General features: G+C 33.7%; 2 protein-coding genes and 1 long non-coding RNA gene across 6 annotated transcripts in view; 1 reads left to right on the forward strand and 2 right to left on the reverse strand.

Moving 5' to 3' along the window:
• Positions 1-11,057, reverse strand: LOC119082109 (frizzled-4). The gene is made up of 3 exons (XM_037191484.1): positions 9,543-11,057; positions 3,867-4,060; positions 1-994 (listed from the first exon to the last, which is right to left on the reverse strand). Exons 1-3 carry the CDS (start codon positions 10,472-10,474, stop codon positions 336-338), a joined length of 1,785 nt encoding a protein of 594 aa, XP_037047379.1. The 5' UTR covers positions 10,475-11,057; the 3' UTR covers positions 1-335.
• Positions 3,388-26,391, forward strand: part of LOC119082110 — a 26,338-nt gene continuing 3,334 nt past the window's right edge. Inside the window, exons 1-3 of the long non-coding RNA XR_005088575.1 lie at positions 3,388-3,516; positions 4,767-4,769; positions 16,457-16,465. This is a non-coding gene — a long non-coding RNA (uncharacterized LOC119082110). The remainder of the gene's footprint in view (positions 3,517-4,766; positions 4,770-16,456; positions 16,466-26,391) is intronic.
• Positions 12,690-26,391, reverse strand: part of LOC119082107 (semaphorin-1A) — a 32,102-nt gene continuing 18,400 nt past the window's right edge. For 2 of the 4 annotated variants that reach the window (XM_037191482.1, XM_037191483.1), the window contains exons 15-16: positions 23,341-23,410; positions 12,690-22,298 (exon numbers count right to left, since the gene is read on the reverse strand). In XM_037191482.1, the coding sequence (XP_037047377.1) occupies positions 22,150-22,298; positions 23,341-23,410 (219 nt within the window). In that variant the 3' untranslated portion in view covers positions 12,690-22,149. Of the gene's footprint in view, positions 22,299-23,340; positions 23,411-25,477; positions 25,541-26,391 lie in introns of all 4 variants that reach the window. The other 2 variants (XR_005088573.1, XR_005088574.1) reach the window with 2 other exon arrangements.

Raw genomic sequence — 26,391 nt, forward strand, 5'->3', positions numbered from 1 at the left:
TGTCGTACTTGAAGTAAGAAAGGTCACTTTTATTGTCATTTTAGTAGTTCGTTTCGTTTGAGGTACAAGTTTAATTTTAAAAATAGAAATAAATATTTTATCATTTAACTTACAATTACGTACGTACACTACTTAGCAATTAGTTTATTCAGTAAAAATTATTTTGTACAATTAAAATGGCATTTTTGTTTGTTTGTTTGTTAAGTTCATTCATTTCAACAACACTGTAAATCTCTAAAAAAAAACAAATATCAAAACATGGACTGCCAAGCTATTGAATAGCTGGCTTTCTTATACGAATTACACGTTTAAGTACATGAGATGCTTCAGCTGCTTCACAAAACCGTTTCATTTCCGGTTAGACTGATCGATTGCGATGGCGATTTATAGACCCGTACCTTACGGTAAATATGCATCGGAGGCTGATATCTTCGAACATTACCCGCCTTTGTCGATAGCGAGATCATCGAATTTTGAGGACATACCGTTTGGTACGACGCACTACTGAACGTACTCTGCGGATAATTGACCGTCGGTAGTTTCCGTTCCACTGGTCGCAGACAGAATCGATTTTTCCACAAATTGGAAAAACGAGGTCCAAGCGTCCAACCACAGCAGATTACTCCCGCCAATAGTTCCATATACGCTCGTAACATAAACGACCACATCGGAACAGTTTGCGTCGTCGTTGTGGACTCGCCATGCGATTGCGGTTGATGCAGCCAGATATCAATGTTGGCGAATTCGTAGAACACGGCAATCATAAGTAGACCAATACAACAGGCTATTATGAACAGGAACGAGCCCATGCCATTCATTCCGTTCACATTTTTCGGTTGAATGTGAGATCGATGCGGGACGGCATTGACGGTACGACGTTGGACCAAGTAGCCAGCCAACAGATTTACCGCTCCAAATACCCAATATCCGAACAACGGCGTTGCGACATAATTGCGTAATGCCTGATCGGACTGATTGCCAACATAACAAGCTCCTGTAAATTAGATAAATGAAATTTTGATTAGCTCGCCTTACACAATACAGAGGCTTATGGCACACTGTAAATTAATAGTCAATCATAATTGAAGGTGTTCAACAACGAAATTGTTGTATTAGCCGCAAATGAACGATGAAAATTGTAAATCAAACAAAAAATATTTTAAAATGTTCCAGCGATAAGATAATGAAAGGCATGTGATTACTGTTTAAACATATTTTCATATTGACACAATTTACAGCTGTTAGGGTTGATTAAAATCGCTATAAAAATTGGAAATTATGATATAGGTAGCTGGGAACATCGGAATTATTTAGTTAGTCGAACATATTTATGCTTCAGTGATGTTCCTGCTGGATGGTATGTAGTACATGTATGAAGTACTGGGGTCTTATGCGGTTTACGTATACGTCCGTAACACGTCGAATTGGACTCCCTGAGTAAGGGGAAACCTATTGTGGTTGTCTAGAGATGCCAAATCAGTGAAAAAAAGTCCGTCTGTCTGTCTGTCCGTCTGTCCGTCTGCACGATAACTTGAGTAAAACGCATCCGATTTTGAAAATTCTTTTTTTCCCGTTTGGTAATGTCAAAAGACAGGCTAAGTTCGAAGATGAGTGATTTTGGATGGACCCTTCCCGAGCTGTGGCCCAATAAGTGCTTTACGGTTTTTCGAAGATATCTCCGGACATTCAAACGTTACACTTGTAACTGATACGTCAAATAAAAGGTATTTACAATACCGATCGACAAAAAAAAGTTTATGGAAATCGGATGACCGACTCGTGAGTTAGACCCCTTGGTGTGAAACAGGCACAGGGCGGCAAGCAGTTTTTGCTTGTAGGTCGGCCACATTTCAACATATTTCGTCTGTTTTAGCTTTATTAGATAGGTATTAGATAGACCGTACCAATCAAGAAAAAAAAGTTTTTGAAATTATGTTCTCCGGAGCCTGAGCTAGGTCTCTTGGAGTGAGCTCTTATCTAGCTACTCGGCCGTACAGTGAACGTGGAGTATTTTGTCAATATCTCGAGTAAATTTTGACCGAATTTCATAAATTTTTTTTTTGAAAGGTATTAACGAATGTAAAGCGTCGGTAAAATTTCCGTTCTCCTAACAAAATGGCTGCCGGTGGCAAAATGGTACTTAGAGTGTATGGAAGGTGCCCCTTATTTTTGATAATGAACAAGTCGTCTATACATCATTTTGTCCAAAAACTTCAAATTTAGCCGATATAATTTTGGGTCATTTTGACTCTGCCGCTATTATCCGTAGAGTGTGTGTTGTTCGTATTGCTATTTAATTTAGACAATCTGTTGTCTTTTTTCAAAAGGGACCCTTTTCAAATAAATTCTTCGCAGCTTGTGTGGCTAGTGTGAGGTGACCATAATCCGAAAAAATGCACTGATTTTACAGAAATTTCTCCAGTTACACGAGCCGTACAGAGTCGTGTGGGGTAATTTCATGCACTTTCGGGGCAAAAAGAGTCTTATTGGGTTTAAAATTCATACACACTGAGATATGTGCAGTGACCATGATAAATGTTTGTGGTGATGTAACCTACTAAGATAGTTCACGAATTGACACGGATACGAAGTTATCTTCGAAAATATATTATTTTTGCACACAAATTAAGTCTACAATTTAGCCTTGTGTTGATTCGTCTAAACCATGCTAAAAATCAGGCCCGGACCACTAGCCCTATTAGGAATTTTGTTTGAATGAAAGTCAAACACATTGAAGGGCTTTTTTTTACAGATTTTCTTCATATAACGCGCGAAGGGTATTTTCAAGCCAGTTCAACCCTGCTAATAAGCAATTAAATTTTTTGCAAAGTATGGCAGAATTTTCCTTAATTAACTTATATAAACAAAAAAAAATAAAAACGAAAATTGAAAAGGAAAAATTGAAAACTTGACCGAATTTTCCGGTCCCACGAGGTGGTCAACATACGCAGGATTTACAATATTTTCGATTTTTCCGCTAAACAATATATTTTTACTGATCGCCTGTCCCGTCTGGTTTTTAATACCGAAGTGACTATTTGCACCCGGGTGCAAATAGTCATATAAAGACTATTTGCACCCGGGTGCAAATAACCATATAAAGACCATATAAAGTCTGCACCCAACTCCAAAGGAAAACACGCTTTTGTTATGGAAATTATAAGAAAAACGTTACCGTTTAACTGGAAAAACAAGTCGGTTTTGAAGCATGGCTTTATACAAATGAAAATACTTCTTTGAAGCTCAGAAAATTATTTTTTCCTTTAATAAATGGGAACAATAACAATATGTATTGTGCGTTATTATTTATCAAACAGAAGGGAGAATTCCGGAGGATTTTTCCTTTTTACAAAATTTGACAGAAAAGCTAACAGAACAGTTACAATTCATTTTCCCCTTTTACAAAACGTAACGAAAAGGCTCAATTCCCGAAGATTTTTTCCTTTAACAAAACTTGACGCGAAAGGCTTTATTCCAGGAGTTTTTTCTCTTTAATAAAATGTAAAGTAAAAGGTCGTAAATTTTCTTCTATTACCATATTGTGGAATAGATTCCAATACATAATTTTTTGTGGTATCAGTACCATTGAAGTAGCTAGTCAAGTATTGCTTTGTTCGTTACTTTTTAAAAACAATCAGCTCACGTTTCTGAAGTTAAACGGTAACTTTTTTCTAATAATTTACATTAAAAAAACATGATTTCCGTAGATTTTGGTGGAGTTGGGTGCAAATAGTATTTATATGACTATTTGCACCCGGGTGCAAATAGCATCTACCTTTTAATACAATTTTTAGTAGATCTATTTTCCGGAAAATTAATCTTTCGTTCGGCTGTAATATAACTGGCGTTCAATATTGTTAACTCACCAATTAGCTCATCAGCATCCACCAATCTCGTAACAAGTACCAAAAGCGTTTGTATAGCTGGCAGGCCCCATGCTGTCAATTGCGTTACGGAGCTGTAAGTATCGTCGTATTTCTTATCGACTGTCGAGCCACTCAAAGAATCGTCTCTCTCACGTCGTACAGTAAAATGCCATTTTAAACATAAAATAGCCCACCTGCAATTTCAAATAAACATCAGAGAACCGGCAAGAACGAAGAGGCAGAAGGAAAAAAAATCGTTCAAATTTAAAGAAGATTTAGGTTTTTTTCGTTAATATTTATGTTTGCAAAGCGGTTGCGGCACTTTATTTACGTAATAAATTTTTCTGCCTAATTATGTGTGTACGTTCACTTCTGTTTTGTATTAAAACAATAAATTACGCTTTGGTATGGTAATGATAAAAACAGAGCCATTTCTTTGTTTAATCTGTAAAAGGTGTTCACTACATTTTCGTGTTTTATTTGTTTGTTTGTTAACACAAATTTAAATGTTGTGTTTTATGCATTTCCATGTTATCTAGTTTAAATATACGCTTACCGGTCGAGATAAATTTCTTCTACTACGAGACCACGAAGATATAATAATAAGACAACAAGAAAAACCATCTACCGGTATATATCATGGTGCAGCAGATTATTATTTAAAATAATAACTGGAGAAGAAACTTATATACAAAAAATATAAATCACCAACATAATTGCTTTGACTTGCACACAATGTAATAAAAAATTGCAATCGGCTGACTGCTAAATGTTATATATGGCTATGGCAAGCAGCAAGCTATATACAACACATAAAATGAAGAATCGATTCTTGTTAATTTCTTGAATCCTTCGTGAAGAATTCTGAATACCATTATGTCTGCATGTTAAGCATCCCAGAAAGTATTGTCTTGTTTTTCGTATGATTTTTTTCTTCTTCTTTTATTATAATATCGCTGAGAGCATCAACAAGTTACGCCCTTTTCATAAAATGTAATGACTTACGTGAGTTACATTTATCCAGTTTTGTTACAGCGTTTCCCGTTTTCATTCAAATCTTACGGTGGAAACAATGCGATCACAAAAAAACAGAGAAGAAAATTGAAAAATGCAAAATCTTCGAGACTGAATGTTGAATTGAAATGAATAACAATTCAACGTTCTGTTGATTCAAATTTTCACAAATATTTTTGGATTATCTTTTTAAGCCGCTGCATTAACACATTTTCGTGAACACAACAGGTTTTTTTTTCTTCCATCCATACGTGAACTTTTAACAAGATTTACAGATCACGGGCATGGAACGCAGAGCTCACGTTTATAATGTTCGGAAATCAGCCGTACAAATAAACGATAATGAATGAAGTAATTGAAAAAATGATCTTTTTAAATTACGTTGGTTCATTTGAGTGTGCGATATATTATGCAGTGCAACAGAGTAATAAATTTGTGTTTACGTTTATTGCAAGAAGAAAATAATGTTTCGAATTAGCAATGTTTTGAGGAATGGGATTCGAAATAGAAATTTAATTGAAGATCGAGCGAACGGATAAAAGGCCAAGGATTAAAAGTTCGTTCAATCTCGTTCCATAGAAATTGGTCTCGATTCGATTTGTAGAATGTACAGGGTCGTGCACTTCTGATATTAGCCCTTTTCGAATTGCAAACGTATCGCACTATCATCATCAAATCTGTTCTGCCGTTGTTTGGAATTATGTTTTGTGTGAAGCGCAAATTAAATTAATTTTGAACAAACGAAGTAATAGATTTCGTAATTAATGTATGATGTTATATGCTTGCCGGTTGTAAAAGATGTCTCATCAATGGTTGTGCATGTTCACAGCGAACACAGTGCTTGTAATTAACTAGCACTGTCACCCCGGATTTGTCTGAAATACACTGACAATCTCAACCACACCGACACATTAAACTCAAATGAAATGACACTCCTAACGATCCTGACACTAATGATACTCCTAACCATACTGCCACTCGTGACCATAATGATACTACTATCCATACTGCCACTCCTACACACGGGGTAGGGTAACTTGGCACCATGCAAGTTTTATGCGTGCCAGTTTCCACTTTAATGTGAATTTAGCACAGTGCTAGATTCACCATCTGAAGAGTAATTTGGCACCATGCAACTTTGGAAATTGGCACACGGTAGCCATAATAGAAAATTAAATAAAAGTGAATGGTGTGCTAATCATAGTTAGCCGTCTGTCACTATTAGTCAACATTATTTACCTATAAAGGAAAGGCTTGGCAAAAATTAGGGAATTGTGATGTTTCGATTCGAGGAACAACGTTTAGCTGCTCGACGAAGATTGCTCAATAGGGTCGGAAAACGACAATTCCTCCAAGACATCGCAACTTTTATGCAAGACTTCGTAAAAGGACGAATTTTCTAGTTTGGAGACAAATTATTGAATTTCTCTCGATGCCTTCAAAGCCATAGCTTGTTTGCGTCATTTTGTAAAAAGACAAATTTCTTAGTTTTGACTGCGAAAACTCGTAAAATGACAAATTTATTGACTCACAGACTCAATCATAACTTCCAGATTAAAATGAGTTAGCACAAAACTGGCACACAAGCTTCGTTGCGTGTGCCAAATTCTCAAAAACCTAGGAAAAAAGGTAATCTGGCACATGTGCTAGATTCCACTTCATGTAAGGAATTTGGCACCCCCTTCCCGTGTGCCAAATTCTCGGATCCCCTACACACTCCTATCGAAATTGTCAGCGAATCGGAATTCCTATTAAATCGTAATTCTAGCGAATCGTAGTTCCTCTGGAATCGTAATTCATATTCAAAGTGAAGCTAGGTGAACCCAGATGAAGCTACGTGAAAATAAGTGAAGTTTGGTGAAGATACGTGAACCTGAGTGAAGTTTGGTGAACCTAAGTTAAGCTAGGTGAAACTAAGTGCAACGATCTCTCAGTTTTATTAAGTAGATCTACCTACTACCTAACATTCTGCAGCTTGAACGAAGTACGGTTCAATCCATTGTGCTGCACTGTACTACTGTACACAACTACCGAAATTACTCTTTTTAGTATGAAATTGTTTGTGCAACAACCTGTGAACCTTTGAGATCCATCTCCCAGCTATTAATGCCACTTAAGTACGACGTTAATTTGCATCGAGTATGAATGAATTATGTTCGACCTGTCGCTCTATCACTGCTAATGATGTCTTCTAACGTAGAAAATGTCAATTCGAATTGAGGGTGAGCTAAAAATTCTTCTATTTCTTCCTCTACGTATAATTAAAATTCAATGGTATAATTTAAGCGATAACATAAATTATTAACGAATCATTTACACCTAAAAATCTTAATCCATTTTAAGAGTCGTGTTGTTTATTTGAAATCAAATATTTCTCAACTCCTTCTTTATTTTCATTCGCATTAATCTTCGAATAACATTCAAAATCTCTATCGTATAAAAATGGTCTGTTGTTATGTTTATATACATATATATGTGTATACGTTATTCAAGCACAAAGCGCACAGCATATATTTTATACACGCAGGTAGGTATTTATTTATGTATCTTGTTTCTGATGTAAAATAAATAATCGAGATATTTTTTTCTTCTTTATTTAAATTTTTTTTTTTGGTTCTCCTTGTTCGTTTGGATAAAATAAACAATTCGATGTTCAAGTTAGCTAGTTATAATATATGTCTAGGGTGGATCGGTTTCGAATTTCAGATCGTTACATCCTGGTGGGACACCAGATATTACGATTAATTGATGGGATATTATGATCGGAATGTTACACTATGGCATAACTCTGATTATGTGTTGCTTTCTTCTACAACTCTTTCATCTAGAGTCGGTTTCAATTTTTCCAATTCACAGTGTACAGTGAAGGCTGGACATTTCTACACGGTCAATATCGTCAGGAACGATACTATTATATCGTCCTGTGGATCGTTTTATAAACGATAATAACGTTCACAAAACGATAATATAATTTTTTGGATGATAATTTCATTCAAAAACCGATGTTATCGTCCAAAAAACGATAATATCGTCTAGAAAAACATTTTTTGAACGATAATATTTTCAAATTTTAGACGATATTATCGTCCTAGGTGAAAAATTCTTAAACGATACGTTCGTTTTTTAACGATTTCCTGACGATATTGACTGTGTAGAAATGTCGCCTCTCCGTACACAGTTCGTGGAAAATGGATGAAAAACTACTGAAAAATAGCATACGGTCAACTGGCTGAAAAATATGTGGATCTACAGTCCACAGTTGCCAATTTATATTTTAATGGTTTACAAGTACTGCGCTATTGGTAACCTTGGTGAAATATAATCAACAATAGCACTGAAATTCCGAAAATTTGTGAAACATTTTTCAGCCATTTTCCAACCATTTTTCACGGACTGTGTAGACATAAATTTGCTGCAGCTCTTTTTCAGATGATTCACTTATACAAACAAACAACATATGTTTGCAAGTAATTTCACCTGTTTAACAAACACGCATAAACTCAGCTCAAAATAAGTCCTAACTTTTCGTGGATTTTGTTTGCTTCCATCCTCCATCGTTTCATTCGTCCCACATACATTCCATCAGACAACAAAATATCGTGTCTCTTTTCATTTCTTCCACTGTACATGTACGAGTGAGTGCAGCTACTCTCTTTACGTTTCTCTTGATGAAAGCATAGAAAACGATGTGGAACCAATAAAACTGCAGAACGATAATCACGTAAAAACTTGAGTTCAGTTTAGTTCAAGCACTTTTGTGTATATGAATGGACCATCTGAAAAACAGCTGATTCGACTTCATGTCTAAATGTCACTGAGGTAATCTGTATGATTGTTTTCGAGCGTAGCGAAGGGTGGCATCACAAGATGGGTGAAAATACACAAACGAACCAAAACTAGAAAGCCCGAGAAATTTATGAATACCGAAAGTTAAATCACAAGCTTCCTCTAAAGGCGAGAAATGTCTGATTCCTGTGTGATTGTTTGTGTGGATCAGCTGAAAAACATCTCTGAAGCAAAATTTCACTGCCTCTGGACTGTACGTATTTATGAGAGAAATGATGGAAAATGGACACGATGGTGCTCGTGATGAGGACTACATTCACCCAAGTAAATCCATTTTTATCTTGATTTTACGCTATTTTACTAAACAAAACAAAGTCATGAAATAATGTCCCTTTTATCTCCCTAGAGAAAACTGCGTTGTGTACAGTAAACTATCGTACTCCTTCAAAGCATGCATGTTCTCGATTTTATTAAGATCCCTCTCTAGCACAAGTATAAGTAGAACTAAACGACCGCCGCTTCTGGGTCACAGGAATACAGAATAACAAAACAATATATTGCAAAATAATCATCGGAACAGAAACAAAACGATCGATTCAAGAAGATAACTCCAACTAACATTTTCTTCCCAATCGATCCGCCCTAATTGCATATCCATTTATGTGTGCTGTAAATTCAAGTTTTCATGTTCGTTTTTTCTTCTTCATTTGTTATCAAGATTGTTGTAGCTCTAAAATTACGATCCAGCATCTTATACTGCTTTCGAAGCAAATGAACGAGAACAACGACTTACAATACTGACAATGTGTACACTTTTTCGCAATGAATATGTTACAGAGACCGAAAAATAAAATGCATTCGATTCGATAAACTTACCAAACACTTGCCGACATTCCGAAATAATATCTGAGTAGGAAGGTTGTAGCACACGGTGCATAAGACAGTCCATCCGTTAGCAGTATATATGTGCCGGGTAGTTGAGGATCGATACCACAGCTACTGTTATTTCGTCCAGCCAATATGCGAACTACCCAACCGACAGCCACCAACGAATTGCACGTCACCAGTGGCATTAGAATTTTGTCCCATTTAGTATCCGATATAATGAAGCTTAAAATAGCTGCCACTGCAATGACAATCGTAGCAAAACTCCAAACGGACACCCACAGTTCCGCAATGTTTTTATCCTGCGCATTGAACATAATCTCGGCCTCACAGAGCGGCGCACATTTACCTGATCGATTCAGTCTCACATACAGATGCGACTTAGCCAAATTCTGGCACGATGGTTGCAGAGAAGAGGTCGCTTTCGTTGGTAAATAGTCAGTCGATATACTGGCACCAGTCGGTTCATCCGGTCCTTTCATGCACATCGAATCCAAGTTATTTGCTTTTGGAAAGCGATCACAGTCCAATGCATGTGGCCATGGAAAACCGAAACCCTGCAGTACCGGATGGCATCTACTTCGTACAGCCTCGCACAGTGCCCGACAAGGACCTATCGGTTCGGGAACCTTAGGAGTACAGTAGGGAAAATATGCTGCGCATAAGAAAAAATGCAGTTGAGCACTGCAACCGTACTGTATTAACGGCGTAAATGTTTGAAGAGTGAAATCGGCATCGGATTGCAATTCGTGGCCAACCAAATTCGGCATCGACGTATTGTTGTAACCGACTGAACGACACATTTCTACGCGAATTGGTTCACAAGTGCGGATGACTGTATCGGAGAGCACATAGTGTTGGAGTAGGAATGTTGTCGTTAACACCATTAACACCACTTTCTGCACATTGCACATTGCGAACATTTTTTTAATTCTTCTCTTCGTTTTAATGAGATATCCCACTGATGTTCTTGGTTTGATTTTTTTTTTCGTTTTCCCAACTCATCAAAACATGCCTAATTAGCTAAGTATCATATTTCCCACTATTATCGCTTTTATTCGAATAATTTCTGGAATTGACTGACGAATGTTTTGACATACTGCTCATTTTATATGTCTAGTTATTGTAAACATATGGCCTTTTTATCACCCGCGAGTTTACATTTAAGTAGCTGAACGATTGTTATTACAGCGAAAATTATATTGACGCCGAGATAAATATACAACAGCAGCACTATATAGTTCTACGAGAGATTGAATCGGAACATTTTTTCTTCCTCTTCAAAGAAAATCACACACAAAACTCAAGAGAACACTAAATACGTCGATGCGTAAGTGCACATTACTTCAATGAACTTTTTCGGTTAAATAATATTCCATTGAATGTCAATTCTTTTCTATTAGAAAAGTAAAGCAAAAAGATTTTTTTCATGAATTAAAAACCTATATGCCGATTAACGTTGTACACGTCCGTATAATGCGACTTTTCACTCTTCACTGAAGTGACTTAATACCCCAGCCGAGTAGTGAATGAAGTGTGTATTGTGTGTGTTGTGAGTATATACGTCTTCGTAACGATCGAACTCGATCGCGTTTCGTGTTTTTTTCTTGGTTCTTTAAAAAAACGTTACATTTATACATACACATAGTCCGTGGCATATAAATCTTAACGAATCTCGTTTTTACGTTACAGCGAGGCAAAAATCCTTATTTTCTCATTCTACAATAATAAAGAAAAAAATGTTTTGTTGTCACTAACAAAGGTCACGTTTTCAGAGGGCAGCAATCAGTAATAGCGTGTTACGTACCTGCGGGAAAATTCGCTTGCTCACGAGGGAGAAGTTTGTATTCAGAGCCGAAGGCGAGGGTAAAATTTCTGTTTTTTATGCCGTCAGAAGCCACATCCGACAGGATATGCGAAGCTTATAAACTTTTTCGTGTAAAAAATCTTTAAAGTTTAATCGAAACAGAGAAAGAAGTGGAATACGTTGCACCACCAGACTATAGTTTATTATTTACATATTTTTTTAGCATTTTCTGGCAAGATACACCTGGAAAATGTAATCTATTAATCAGTCGACGATATAAATGTATTCGCTGTTCGTTATCATTGGTTCCATTAAAATGATAAACCTAACATTTTGTACGTATGTATCTACAACACCAAGTACTCATATCGATTTTGAATCTAAATGTTTTTTTGATGTATTAGATAGAAAAAACGGCAAAAATGTAAAAACGAGTTTATTTACAATACAGGGTAGAAAGTAGCGGTTTTCTAGCCGCAGATGAAAGTTTGGGTTCCATTTTGTTATGAAAAATTACTCAGAATTATTTTCTGAACCATAATCAATGAAGAATGTTTGGATGACTATACATCATCATTTGAAAACTTCATTTTCAGCTATGAAATAGATTCCACTGTAAAATCATCAATTTCTGATTGTTTTCTTACAGTGGACGCCTATGAAATTTAGACATAAATTTGCTTCATCTGTTTTTCAGCTGGTGCTCTTGTACAAACAAAAGTGGTGATACTTGTTTGCATTGGTCGACGTATGAGCAGTTTTGTTTGTATAAGTGCCATTGAGTGGACCAGCTGAAAAGCAGCTAAAGCAAATTTATGACTAAATTTCACTGACGTCAACTACATATTTAGCAGTATTTACTCCTATGATCGCTTATCAAATGTGACAGTTGCGATCAAATGTCCGTCCTTTTCTTCTGTCAAAGTGACGTTTTAAACGTCAAAATGTTCCATGACTGCTTATTTCATCACAATCTTGTTTTTCTAATAGACTCCAACTAACTTCGTATGATATTTTTAACAGAAAGAATTAAACATTTTTTGAACCCTAAGGTTCTGAAGGGGATAATGCTCGAGCAGGCACTTTAGGCACGCCGGAAAGTGATAAGGGGGTCCAGGTCCAGTGGTGGTATTCCTAACTCCCTTAGCACTTTCCGGTGTGCCTAATGTTGACAAGTCACAATAACCGGCAACGTGTTAAGGAAATTTCAGAATTTTATCCTTTAAAATAGGCCTCCCTTTCTGGGACGGCTAGCGTGTTACGAGAAATTGTTTAATTAAATTTAATAGGGACAGCTTTGGAACTTAAAGGTAATCACAAAAAACAGAATCTTTTGGTAATTTATTCTATTATTTATTTCTAATGCAAAGATCTTACATTTTCTAATGATAATTCTTATTAATATTTTCAAATTTAATTTACTTTCTTTTTAAATAGTTTTTTTTTGTGTTTTCATTTTTCTTTCTTTCATTCTTTATCATTATAATGAGAGTTATAATCAAAAAAAAATTTCGACTTTTCGACAAATTTCGTTTGAATCAGGGGGAAAATAAAAACAAAAAACGCCCATCGTATTCATGTTTGGAAATAGGAAAATCGGTTAAAATGAATCCCTCCCCTCTTTTTTTTAATTAATAAACAAGACACATCCACTCATCAGTAATATATAATTAAAATCAGTGGGATTGAAAGCTGAATATAGATGTTTGATGTAGCCCGAAAAAAAGAACTTAGCGAATTCATTACACAAAAATTGTGGTAATAATTTTCGTCCGTCTTTCCTTGGTAAAATGGTACAAAATTGCTTTTTAAGTTACAATTATTTTTTGAATTCTCTTCTTTTTTTGTATAAAATTTTTTTTGAATCTTCTGTTGTGCGTCAAAAATCGAAATATTTTTTGTTTGTTAAAAAAATGGACTCTAAAGTAAAATATTTTTTAATGCTTCTCAATCCATTTTAGTTTGTTTGTTTGTTTTCTTCTTTTTTCGCTATTTAATACTAAGTATAATTTAAACTTTTGTTTGTTTGTTTAATATAATATATAATTTATATAAATGTAATGTAATGTAATAGCAAAGGCTTACTTTTAAATAATTTAAAACTTTGAATTTTTTTAATTTATTTTTTTTATTTATTTATTTTTTATGTATAATTTATATAATGATGTTCTATTTGCTTCAGTTTTTTCTTTTGTTTCTTTAGTGTTTTTTTATTACATTATTTTCATAATAATAATAAATAGTTTTTTTTTCTTTAGTTAATGTATCTATGTACAAGTTGAATTTGTAAAAATCGGTTCTAAAGTTTGGTGCGCAAAGAAAAAGTGTGTATTAAAATACGTGTGTGATGAGCATGTACTAAATTTAGAATCAAACGATCACTGAAAAAATGTCCTGTTTTGTTTTTTTTTTAAATTATTTTTTTAACTTTTGAAGAGGTGTAAGTTGTGACTAGATCTTCTTTTATTGTATTTCTTATTAATTTTATTATTCCGAAGGATTGTTGAAAGATTGATTATGTCTTTGATTTTAATTCCACCATTTCCCGGGACATATAATTTGATTTTCTTTTTCTTTTCTTGGTTTTTTTTAATTCAGCAGAGGTGAATAACGAAATAATTTCAAATTTATGCTAATTTTGGATGGATAACTTTGGCGAATCGTAGTTAATATGTCGATTTAAGGTTCTAAATAGATCATTGTGAAATAGAATAAAGTCGTACGTTACGGCAAAAATTGTATGTCTTTTGTCAAGAGCAATGATTTCTTGAGCCTGGAAATTTAATTTTCATTGAAATTGTGTTTTACACATTAAGGTAAATAGACTAATCAGAGTAAGAGTTGGAAAGAGAGAGAAAAATTATCAGCACAATGAATGGAAAAATCATATGCCTTGTGTATAGATCAAGTCCGAGTAACTGTAATCCCGAACCCGAACACTGACAGCTACAAACCTCAACTCTGTGAAAATATATAAAATTACTCAAGATGCTTAAGTGTTCAAGCTCATTATTTTACAAGAAAACCATTCAACACTTGTTTCTATTTTCAAACGCGAACAAAGTGTTCACATTTTCAGGTTAAGGCTCGCGTTTACTATCGCACAATGCTTATATTCCGATGTAAGGCGCCTTAACCTGGCCTTTAGTTCTTTGTAGATGATTTGACATTTCGAATAACCTGGGACTTGATCTATGGGTCGGTTGTACCGTACTGTAAAAACGATTTTTGAAAGGCTGAAAACAGCCGAGTGAAACCCATAACCTCAAAAATTTTGTGAACACACAATATTTCTTGGTTATGTCGTCTGTGGATGACATTTTGACATTTAAAATAACCTTGGAACAGTCTAATATGTTTGTGTAAATGCTTTATACGAATAGCAGTGCAACAATCTGTGTTGTCAAAACGAGCGAAAATTGAAACGAAGATTCTATGTTAGAACTTTACTATAAATTGCCCGAAATTGCCTCAAAATGGTTTTTATGATCGAGGAAGAAGCTGAAAATGTAAAACTGAAACGATAACGCTAAGCCCAAGCGCAGGTAGTCATTGCTTTTAAGGGAAAATCTCTGGAAATATGGAAAACTGTTTGAAGTGTAAATGGCAACTGGGAAAATTGGAATGCTTTTCAACAGATTCGTATCCGATTTGTGTTTTTTCTTTCTGTAATATTTTGTCGTCAAAACTTTTGTACCTAGCGTCTAATTTAGTTATTATTTTAATGGTTACATTTTATCTAATTGCCGAGTTTTTCAGTGTACGTGAATATTTCTTTGTCTTTAAAAATAAGGTACCAAATTACAATATTCATTTACATTCTTAGAAAGGAATTCAAATTTACATAAAAAAAGAAAATATTTCTCAAATAAAAAAATTGTCATAAAAACCAGTCTTTGTTGTATATTAATATCAATTTGAGAAGGAAAATAATGTAACATGAAAACAAATTGTTTTTTGTGTGTGTTTATCAAAACTGCACAAATGATTTTTATTTTAATGAGAATGGCTGATGAAATCACTCGTCGCGTGTAAATAAATATTTTCATTTTATATATTTATGTCTACACATCGAGTTTAAATTGACATTTTGTATAATGCTCGTCGTTGTTTCAAAATAATAATAATTTTAAAAAAATATTCGAAATAGAAAATTGCTGCCAATTTGGACGAATACTCACAAATAATGGTAACTTTTTCGTGTTTCATTCATTTAACAGATCGAAAGCTTAAAACGATCTCTTTACCACAAACGAAATATTTCTAATTTTCTTCCGAAAATCGTAGAACTACAAATGAAAAGGAACATTTTTTATCTTTTTGCAGTAAGTTTTATATTATTACTGTCAAAACGTTGCATATTACCAAAACACAATTTTGCAAAAAAAAAAGTTTCCGTTTCACCGACTAGATGTAAAGATTGCAAATATATGCCGAAAAAGGCGAGTTTAGAAAGCATTCTGTTTGCTGCACAACCATCAAGCATCAACGTCATACACAACTTGTTACATAAATGCTCGGTACTTCCTTTTTTTGTTGATCCGAGGCGTTACCAAGTTCAATAAACACACGAAAATATGACTTTTTATTTTTATACCGAGTTCTCTAATGGATTTTTCAAGCCGAGGGCGTGTAAAGTAGTGCTTAAAGCATGAAAAGTACGATTTACGACTCACATAAAGAAATATTTTAGTCCTCGTATGGAAAAAATCCATTGGAAAATGGGAATTATGAACTTTTTATTCCCCTAGGGGACGCACAGTCGACTTGAGAAGAAAATTATTTCACTCGTTTCCGATACTTTCAACTGTGTAAAGCAGCTGAAAAAATGAGCATGAGTGACCAAACAGAGTACCATTTAGGATAAACATTTTTTCCACATTCTCTTACAGTGTCACAATTTCTATGGTACTGGTACATTGTCCAGTTTCAGTACTCTATTTAGAGAACTACTCGGGCTTGAAGTGTGTTGCTTGGCTTCTTTTTTGGAAAGTAAGATCACAAAATCCTATTCGTCGACACGGACTGGAACGTCACATAACGCAACTATAGTCCTTAGCGATGTGAAGTTGCCCAGAGTCGACCTTAAATAGTAGAGTTACAGTGTGTCACATTTAAAGGCTAAGCTATTGCACCAACCACAATCAAACAAACACGCGTCCAGCTCAATGGCAACCGTAGACGATGTTAGTGTGATCTCGGTGTAACATATATGTATCGAAACAAAAGAACTTACTATATAGTAAGCTATAGCGCAGTGTTTAAGTGGAATATTGACAGAACGGGTTCAACGCCATGTTCCCCTTAAACACTGAATAACTGAATAACTTCATTCCTGGCGGGTTACGTAATCTAAATCTACTATCACTTTGGTGGTTTAGTTGAAATTTAAATGGAAATCATTTTTTTGGTTTAAACTTTCTTGTATTCGTGAAAGATTTTAAGAGTTCGTCGGTTTTTCTAAAGAAGAATTTATAGAGTTCATAAACTTTCATTTCATGCACTTTTTAATATCATTTTTGTTGTTTGTTTTTCTTTTACTTTTTATTTTAAGTGTAAGTTGTAAAGGAGTGAGATGCTACTTTTTTCATTATCAAGTGTTTAAATGTTAGTACTTTCTTTAATGTTTTTTTTTCTTTAAATATTTTTTTTAGTGTATTTTACTTTTTAATAATTAATTTTCTTTTCTTGTTTTTAATTTTTTTTATAAATCGTTTCGATTAAAAAAGAGCATGTAAATAGTTTATATTATAAATATTCTGTTGTTTAATCGGTTATTGAGTGAGATAAAAATCTGCTTGGTTTCATTTTTCTTTTTGTTGTTTTCAATTCAAAGATAGATCTTGCGTTTTAAAATAAAAAACTTTTTTAAACATCCAAATGTTAAACAAACCGGAAATAAATGTTTTTCTTAATTTTTTTCTTTCTTTCTTTATATAGATTTTTTATTGATAATTAATAATTTCTTTTTTCTTGTTTTCTACACATCAAAACTCACTACTTTTCTAATCATATAACTACTAAGCGAATTTGTTTATTTTTTTCCTTTGTAATAAATATATGTTTAAGAAGCACTTGTATATTAATATGAATTTATATATAAATATATTTTATGTTTTTTTTTTTTTTTGTTTTAAATTTTAAAAGTATATTACCAAACAAAAAAATATCCGAAACAAAATTATGATTTGAGTGCAGAGAGGTCTGTGAGTTTTTCGGGTTTCGGGGACCAATAATAGCGTCACGTTGTTGTGTGAATGTCAGCTGGATGCAAACATATCGCATAAATCAGAAACAATAGCTTCCTGAACCGTGAAGCATTATAGATGTAGTAGCCAGAAACAAGCCGTGGACAGACTTAACTCCCATTTCAATAAAGTCAACTACCAGACAGGTCTATGTAACAAACTTCAGAACATTGACTTTTTATGACCTGTTGTATAAACACCTAAACCGGATAGTATCAGGAACAGTCCAATAGGTCCATTACGCAATTTGGCCGACCAAACTTCCGACCATATTATTAACTGCAATGTCTTGTACGTTGTGGAAAATGATTTCTGACATGCCAGAGATCTTCAATAATTTGTAAAATATGAATTCATTTTTAAAATAAATTCAATAAACAGCATTAGACAACAAAGAAATCAATTAAACTGAACTCATCATAAGGTTTTACTTTTCGCGGGTTTCGTTTCTCTGTTCGGCCTACATTTTTCCACATATTGCGAACAAACGAATCATAAAGAGAGTCATGTCACTTACCCGTACGTGTCAATTGAAGAAATGTGAAGACAAGTGATGGAATGCATGTGGAACGAAAGAAACCCACGAAAAGTAGAACTTTTTGATGAGTTCAGTTTATTGATCATTCACAGTTAATAAGTATTAAACAAGACAAGATTTTAAGGGTAGCACTTTGACTTGTTTTGGCATCAAAAACTCGACAGATTACTGTGATACCTATGTCATATGTTGTTGACAACGATGACCATAAAAAATGGTTAGCTTCGGCTAATGAGATCTTATATTACAAATGAAATGTAATACGTTAACAAAACGGCACGTCAATTGGGTTGGGCAGCTAAACAAGCAGAAACTCGGAAATTCGATCACTATGCGAACTTAAGAGACTAATTTGTATTTGTTCCAGTGGCAACGGAGACATCTGGCGCGTTTGGCAAATTGGCTTTGGACTTGTTTAAGAAATTAATTGGTTCTAAGATATCTGAAAAAACACATGAAAAGCGAGCGACCAGCTATTTCATTCAAAGAATAAGTTTGGCAATACAACGCGGTAATGTAGCCTCTATTTTGGGAACATTACCACCGTCGAAAAATTTGAATAAAAATTATTATCTATGAATGTGTATAGAACAAACTTATTAAATATTGTAAAATTAATGAAGTAACAGATTTGGTATCAATCTATGAATCTTCATAATACAAGCACTTTTAAGAAATGAAGTAATAGATTCAAATCATATGCAGATTCGTACTGTCAGTGTAACAAAAATTAGTTTTTAGCAGTTTTTGCTAGCTTTGCTAATTAATAGGACACTGGAATTTTGCACACTCAAAGAAAGCTGATTAAAGCATATGCAGAATCTGACAAATTGATGGAAATGTATTCGTCTTGAACTACAACGAGTACAATAATCTACGTAATTGTAACGTTATTTCCATTTTTAGTAGTGTCTGGTGCCCGTTTGACACTTCCCACTTCTTGACGGGCCACTTTCAATTGTAACTTGTCTATTTGGAGTCAGGTAAAGTGACAAACTAACTCATGTGAGCTAATTATTCTGTGAACCATTTTCATATTGTTGCAAATTTCCTATAAACGGAATGTGGAAACAAGGGGAAGAAGATCCTGAAATTTAATTTCGCTTTGAAATTTCACTCGTCCCCCTCTCATTCACTCTCTGACCCAAAGCATTTTATCGAAAAAGAAAACAATGAAATCTTATGAATTAACTTGCTTTCATCGTGTACGTATTTTGAATATAGTCTTATATATTTATTTAATTAATGATTTTTTCCTTTTCTTTTTTCTGAATATAATAATCATAATAATAATAATATAATCTCTACGATTTACAATTTACTTTATCATTTTTTTTGTTTAAATTTTTCCTTTTATTTCAAATTCTATTTTTATGCTTAAATGTCCCTTTTGTCTTTAGTGTGTAAATGCAATTTTTCATTCATTTAAATTTATTTCATTTAACAATATAAACAAACTTCTTTTCCCTTGTGTTGTTTAAAATTTACTTTTTATAATTAATTTCAAAATGAACGAAAAAACCACACGCTCAAAACTTGTCTCTCATTTTATCTCTTCATTTTTGTAATTTCTTTTAAAAAACGAGCCTACGAAACAAAAGATCTTTGACTTATCCTTATCCATAATATATTTACACACACACTCGAAAAAGAAAATTTAATTAATTTTTCTTTTCAATTTTCAGTCTATCAAAACAGATCGATTTTATTGGAAAATAATATCAAAAAATCATTGTAAATAAATAAAAAATAATTTGTCAAAACCAACAAAATAAAAATAAAACAAAAATCAAAAACGATTTCCTATCAAATATCTTTGGTTAGAAAAAAAATGAAAATTCTAAAAACAAACACGAAACTCCTTTTTTTCAATAAAAAAATGCAAAGTTTTATCACTAATTCGATTTGCAATCTACTGTGATGATTAAAATTAAATTTTATACAAAACTTGCAATTAATAAAATTGTTTACTTCCGGTTTTTTTTTACTTTCGTAATACAATTGATTCAACCAGTTTCAATTGCAACAACAGAGTGCATTGTGAATATTTTTTGGCTGTTGCATGGTGGATGTTTTTGTAAAAGTCTGATGTAAATTCATTTACCAATGAAGATGGCCTTATTGAGATCTTTTTACTGAACGAGTGAACGTTGCCAAAAATTACCGAGATTTACCGAAATTTACCAAAATTTAGCGAAATTCACCTTTTACCGAAATTCACCTAAATTTACAGAAGTTTTTTTTTGTAGTACACAAAATTCCCAATAGTAGGCCCAACCAATGAAAGAATTGAATAAGCCACAATGGAACGATTGAACTTCGAATGTTGTCTGAAGGCAACAGGACTTGTAGGGTGGTAAAAATGCTTATAGAGAAAATTTGTACATTTTTAAATTAATAGGATTTCACTGGGAACTGTGTATCGATACTTAACAGTGGAACAAATAATTTTTTTAATCAAATCTTCACCTTCAAACTCCAATTCATTTAATCTTTCGTTTGTCCTAATTTTTGAGCGAAATTAATTCATCGTTTGATGTGCGTGCATCTTGAGTCTTCAGTGGGAAAAAATACACCAAAAATTGTAATTCGATGCCAGAATATTGGTTCTGTCGGACGATTTAAAAATTAAATAACAAAAATGACGGGAAAAAATGGTGAAAATATCAGGTATGAGAACCAACAATTATTTTGTTGAATCGATTTGTCACCTAGTACACCCAATACAGGACCTATTTACTGGTAAATTTAACGAACTTAACGAAATTTAACGAAATTTTACCGAAAATTTATCGAATTTCTGTGAGTAAATTCGAAAAATAAATCTACTAATAATCTGGCTCTGACCTAATACAACATAACACTCACCTCAAAATAATTAGCAAGAATTGCATGTATTTGGTTGTTTTTCTTAAATTCCAACCATTCCACTTTCTACAACATTTTACGCACACTCTGTGCACACTTCGTTAGTTGTCTCACTGTACGCAAAGGAGTCGAATGAATATTTGAAAGTGTTTTGAGGCGAATGCATCTTCACAGTAAAGTTTAGATTAAATTACAATCAATGGGTGGTTGTATGACAGTAGTAATAGACTCTGTTATTGGCAATAAACGTTTGAAAAATTGCTGAAACGTTCGTACAAGCATTAAAATATTCTAAATAAATGTTTGATTGCAAGTTGAGTAGATATTAGTATAGGTATAATAAACGCATTTCATTTACTTTTTTCATCGGATCGAATGTCCTTCAATCATTGTTTTTCTTTGTTGTTTCTGCTGCTGCTGTCTATATAATACCGTTCGATTTACAAGCTCTTATATACCAATATAATTTTAATCAAATACGCATGCATTTCATTTCTACTTTTTGTTTAAATTTCTAATTAATTTTTTGTTTTGTTTTTTATTAAAATGTCTGTCGATTTTTCAACTTAAAGATAAGGATTTTCTGTTTTGTCTTTAACTTAGTTCAATTAATAATAATTAGCAATTAGAAAAAGGGTCAGTATCTCTATATTGTATCTGTACCATAAAACGGTTTCATGAATTCTCTCTCGTTCATTCAACTAGGGGAATATAATTTTAGTTTTTTTTTTACTTTTAATTTTTTTAATTTTTTTTTATAATTTAATTTAATAATAATATATTATTAGTGCTTTCCCTTCCATCATTACTGTTTGTTTGTTTTCACTATATAAATTTAAATTACTAGTAGCTTTCATTATCATCCCAGTCAACCGATTTCATTACAAGCATATCAATATCAATTGAATCACAATTTCGTCGTCGTTTATTCCCAATACTCGAATAATACATTTCATCGTGAAAGTTACGCTGAATCATGCCACTGAAATCCATCCACTTTTCATTCAGATGCGTCAATTGCTGATTGAATTGACGTGCTAAGGACAAGGCCATTTTTGGTTTCATTGTATCTAGTTTATGCGGAATGGTTCCGGTCTCATTTATCGACGACATTGATTTGGAATTTTTTTGCCTTAATCAATCACGATAGATGTAGCTGCAATTTTTTGGACTTTCTTGCGGACTGGGACTGCTACTTGGTGGCGCCGGGCTAGAGCTACTATGCGACATAACTGGTGATGAACCTGAACTGGAATTTTGTGGACTATCGGAACGATGTTGAGTTACTGGAAAGGTTCGGGGGGTTTTTTGTATTAACAATTATTCTTTGAGATGTTTGTTTGGAGAATAGTTTTGGAAAGGAAAGAAATTTTTTGGAATGGCATGCATTAAATTGATGAAACACTTTACTTCAAACGGGCTAAGCAAAACGAAAATAAAAATTATTTCTTTGAGATGAGTATACAATGGGTTACTAATTTACATTCATGGCTCTGGGGACAGGTAGTGCAGTGAAGAATTTATTACAACTGTCTGGAATTTGAGTGCTTGACTTATGTAGTGTATGCCCTATATCCACTGGACTGAAATGATTTGGTTATAACTGATTATCTGCCCTAACATCGAGCGAAACTGTACATTGACAAAAACCGGTACATACGTCTTGGCACTTAAACTACTTTAAATGTTAGAAAAACGAGAAGTTAAGCACAAACATGACAGTTATTTTCAAGCTGAACATAACTGATCTGCTATGTATGTCCTAATATTTGTGGAAGCCTCTGCCACAATCGAAAAAGTTATGAGAAAATTATGGGTTAGACTTTATACGTGCTTATTAATGACATTCTCGATAAGTCTATCTTTGAATGAAGGCGTTCGGCTTTTCTCATTCTGAACATTGAAAACCAGTAAAAGCAACAGGTTATGGTCCTAGATTCTGGTTACATTCTCAACAGAATTCTCTCTCTACGAATGCGCGTTATTAAAACGGCTTTATAGCATTCCTAACTAAATTCTATTGAAATAGCCAACCTTTCTTATTAAGACTCTTTCAGAGACAGGTCTAGATAATCTTACTTTTCGATAAAGTATGAAATAATGAGATAGAGTTGCGTCAAAGAAAAATTAGAATTAATTGGACGCTTATGAGAATGACGATGAAACAAAATTCATAACAAAGAAATGCAGTTTTTTTTGTTGGTAAAACACAAAATAAAATTTCCAATTTCAGACACCGAATAATATTCAATCCGTCATTCAATATAAGCCAAATTTTGCATTTCTTTAAAAGTTTTGTGTATTTTCCTTTTATTTGTGAAAACTTACCAATGCCATGCCGGGGCGGCTGTCTTCTCATTCGGCCAATACTTCTGTTTCTTGTGTTTGTGTTTAAACCCTAAGCGCAAAAATAATATTAAAATATTTCACGTTTGTATACACGAGAAAAAACAAATAAAAAAACGAAAAAGAAATTATTGATTTTTATGTTAGAATTTTCAGTTTCTATAGCTTTAGCGTTTGTGCATGGAATTTCGTTTGTCTTCAATCCTATCGAATGAAATACAAGTTCTCTTGGCATAATGAGTTGACTATACATTTAGTTGCGTATGTGGCGACATGAAGAATATTAATATGACAGAGAACGGCAAAATGGTTTTAAAACGTTGTCGATTTAATTTACAATATTCACCACAGCCTTTGAGTCTGTGAGGAGGAAAATTATTTTTTTTTTTCGTCACTTCTACCAGTTTGACTAGCCGGAAATTATAGTCCATGTATAATAGACAAGTCAACCTTTTATCATTTGTTATCGACTGTGACGACCGAATAAGCGATAACCTCAGGCTGATAAGTGCTCCTTATAATAGCAAAATGTATAGTAAAACGAATGAAGTTATAGATTTCGAATCAATCAGTCACTGACGTTTCGATCATTGATGTAGTAGATTCGATAGAATTTTATTTTACGTCGGTGCTTTTGTAATTTCGTCTTATAATATTCTTCCGTCCAAAAGAGATGCACAATGACCATTTTACACACTAAAACAATAACGTGTTAAATGCGAACAACATTGCAGTAAGAAGGAAAAAACTTAGAAATTTCAAAATGTTAAAAATAACAACAAAAAGCGAAGGCTTTTATTTCAATGTATGTGTGTGGAGGTGTGTTGAGCATAGAAGAAAAGAAAATCGAGAAAATGTCGAGAGAAATTTCCTTTCTCTTGTGGTGTGTTGAGTCAAAATCATATTTTGTGTGTGTAAAGTTGAAGTAGTTTTCAGACATGTAGTGCAATAAAAGTTGGGTGCGGGATGGCTGACGATGTAATAAAACCCTCGAAATTTTAATATATTTTTTTGTTTCTTCTTCACGCACCCACATTTAGTTGAAAGCACAATCACTTCGTATAGGATCATTCGATTTATTTAAGAAGTGGGCGCAACTCTTATAATCCAACGTTTATTTCGGTTTTGTAGTTTTACACTCAAGACTTCTTATAAAAATGGATTGACTGCGTCCTATACGATTCAATGAAATGAAAAATGTGAAACGAAAAACAAGCTCAATTCTCATTACATTCACGTATGGTTGGTCTTGCGTTTAAAGAAACGTCTGCTACTACATTCGTGGAAGTATTTCTGTAAGTTATCTCAAATTGTGAAAATTTATAAAAATTTGCACGATTTTGGGTCAGTGAAATGTTCTTATCGAATCTATTACTTCTTCTGTTTAAAGCATCTCGTCTAATGTTTGATAGTACATCTTTTACTTCATTCGTTTAAACATATATTTCGCTACAAAATCTCACATTAATCGACTGCCATTGTTTATTTTTGTCACTGCCGTAGATAACAGATAACAGATGACTACTCGTAGCTGGAACTGCTTTCGCCTGTCTATGTTTTTTCTCTAATGATTATATAAGCTCAAGATGTCTTACACTAATTTCCGATTTTGTTTGAAAATGTTTTCTAACGAGGGCTTTCTTGAGGTGGAAATTCAAGAAAGAAAAGCTAAGGTGGCACTACTGTCACTTCCACTAATCTTTTAGTTCGCATCAAAAGTCTACAAAGAAAATTTGACACCGAGGATGAGACACTGGTGTGAATAAAAATCAGCTCTGCAATTTTGTTGCCTCAAACGAAGGTCGTTGTTACGTAAAGAGTAAGAGAATTGAGCTGGGGTAACTTCGAAATCAATCTTTGTGATTTGAACAAAAACAAAAACGAACAAATGAAATAATCGAATTGATTTACACAAATGTTTTTGGACAATGAAAACGAAAATACCGCGTGCATAAACATAACGATAAAAAAGCACAAAAATACAGAACGAAAAACAAATGTCAATTTGAACGAAAATTGTCGACAATTTTGAATAAATTACTGAACAACACATTTTCCGGGTTATTTAAATGGTTTAGACTCCACAAATTTTATGTTTGCCAAATTATGAGATAATTACCATATTTTGATTAATGAGTCCCTGACTAGTCTCAGCCGCCCCACTCCCGTCTCAAAGATACACCTATTTGATAAGAAAGAAAAATAAATAAATGAAATGAAATGAGACAATGGGAAAGAGGATAGTCGAACGAAAAAATTATTTACAAAATTATTTTAGTTCATAGTCCCGACAGAGTAAAATACTTTACTCTGCCGTGTTACAGGTCAAACAAGCCAATTGACGTTATTGAGAAACCAAACACAAATGAAATTTTTTCGTTTTAGAATATAGAGAAAGATTCACTAAAAGCAGATATTCCGAGGGCGGTTCATTCTATCATTCCGATTCTGGTGTATTTGTCTGGATGAGATTCATCCCTTTCATAACCAGTTACAAAAACGTTTGCCTTTATCTTACACCTGTACAACAACAGTCCGCCAGTAAAATTTCGTCTTTTATCTATCACTGTTAGGTCCAAAACACACGATCGATTTTGCGTCGCTCAGATCGAAATTCATAGCAATGGAAAAAGAGCGAAAAGTTATTCTGCTCACCATTCTGGTGTTTCAACGTCTTCGAACTGCGTATTTTCCCATTTTTCCCGGTTTCCCGCAACTCACAGTGCAGTGACCAGTTAAAGTTCATCGATAACTCACAATGAAAGTCTTTGAAATCGTAAAATTCGTCATGGGTAGCAGTCGCTCGTGAATGAGCTGGTTTAAAATTAAATTTTCTCTGGTGGAGTAGCCACCTGTTTTCATATTTTTTTTTCGCTGAAAGCTAGAATTACATCTGACTTTTCGAACTTCATATAAAGTCTCCGACTTTTAGCTCGATATGATCGAATGTTTATTTGCCAGACATCCCGACAATTTACACTCTGCATCTCATTGCTGTTGCAGTATTGCAGTCTACTAGATTTCCTGTCTAAA

The sequence above is a fragment of the Bradysia coprophila genome, unplaced genomic scaffold (genome assembly GCF_014529535.1).
Source record: "Bradysia coprophila strain Holo2 unplaced genomic scaffold, BU_Bcop_v1 contig_373, whole genome shotgun sequence".
NCBI classification, from domain to species: domain Eukaryota; kingdom Metazoa; phylum Arthropoda; class Insecta; order Diptera; family Sciaridae; genus Bradysia; species Bradysia coprophila.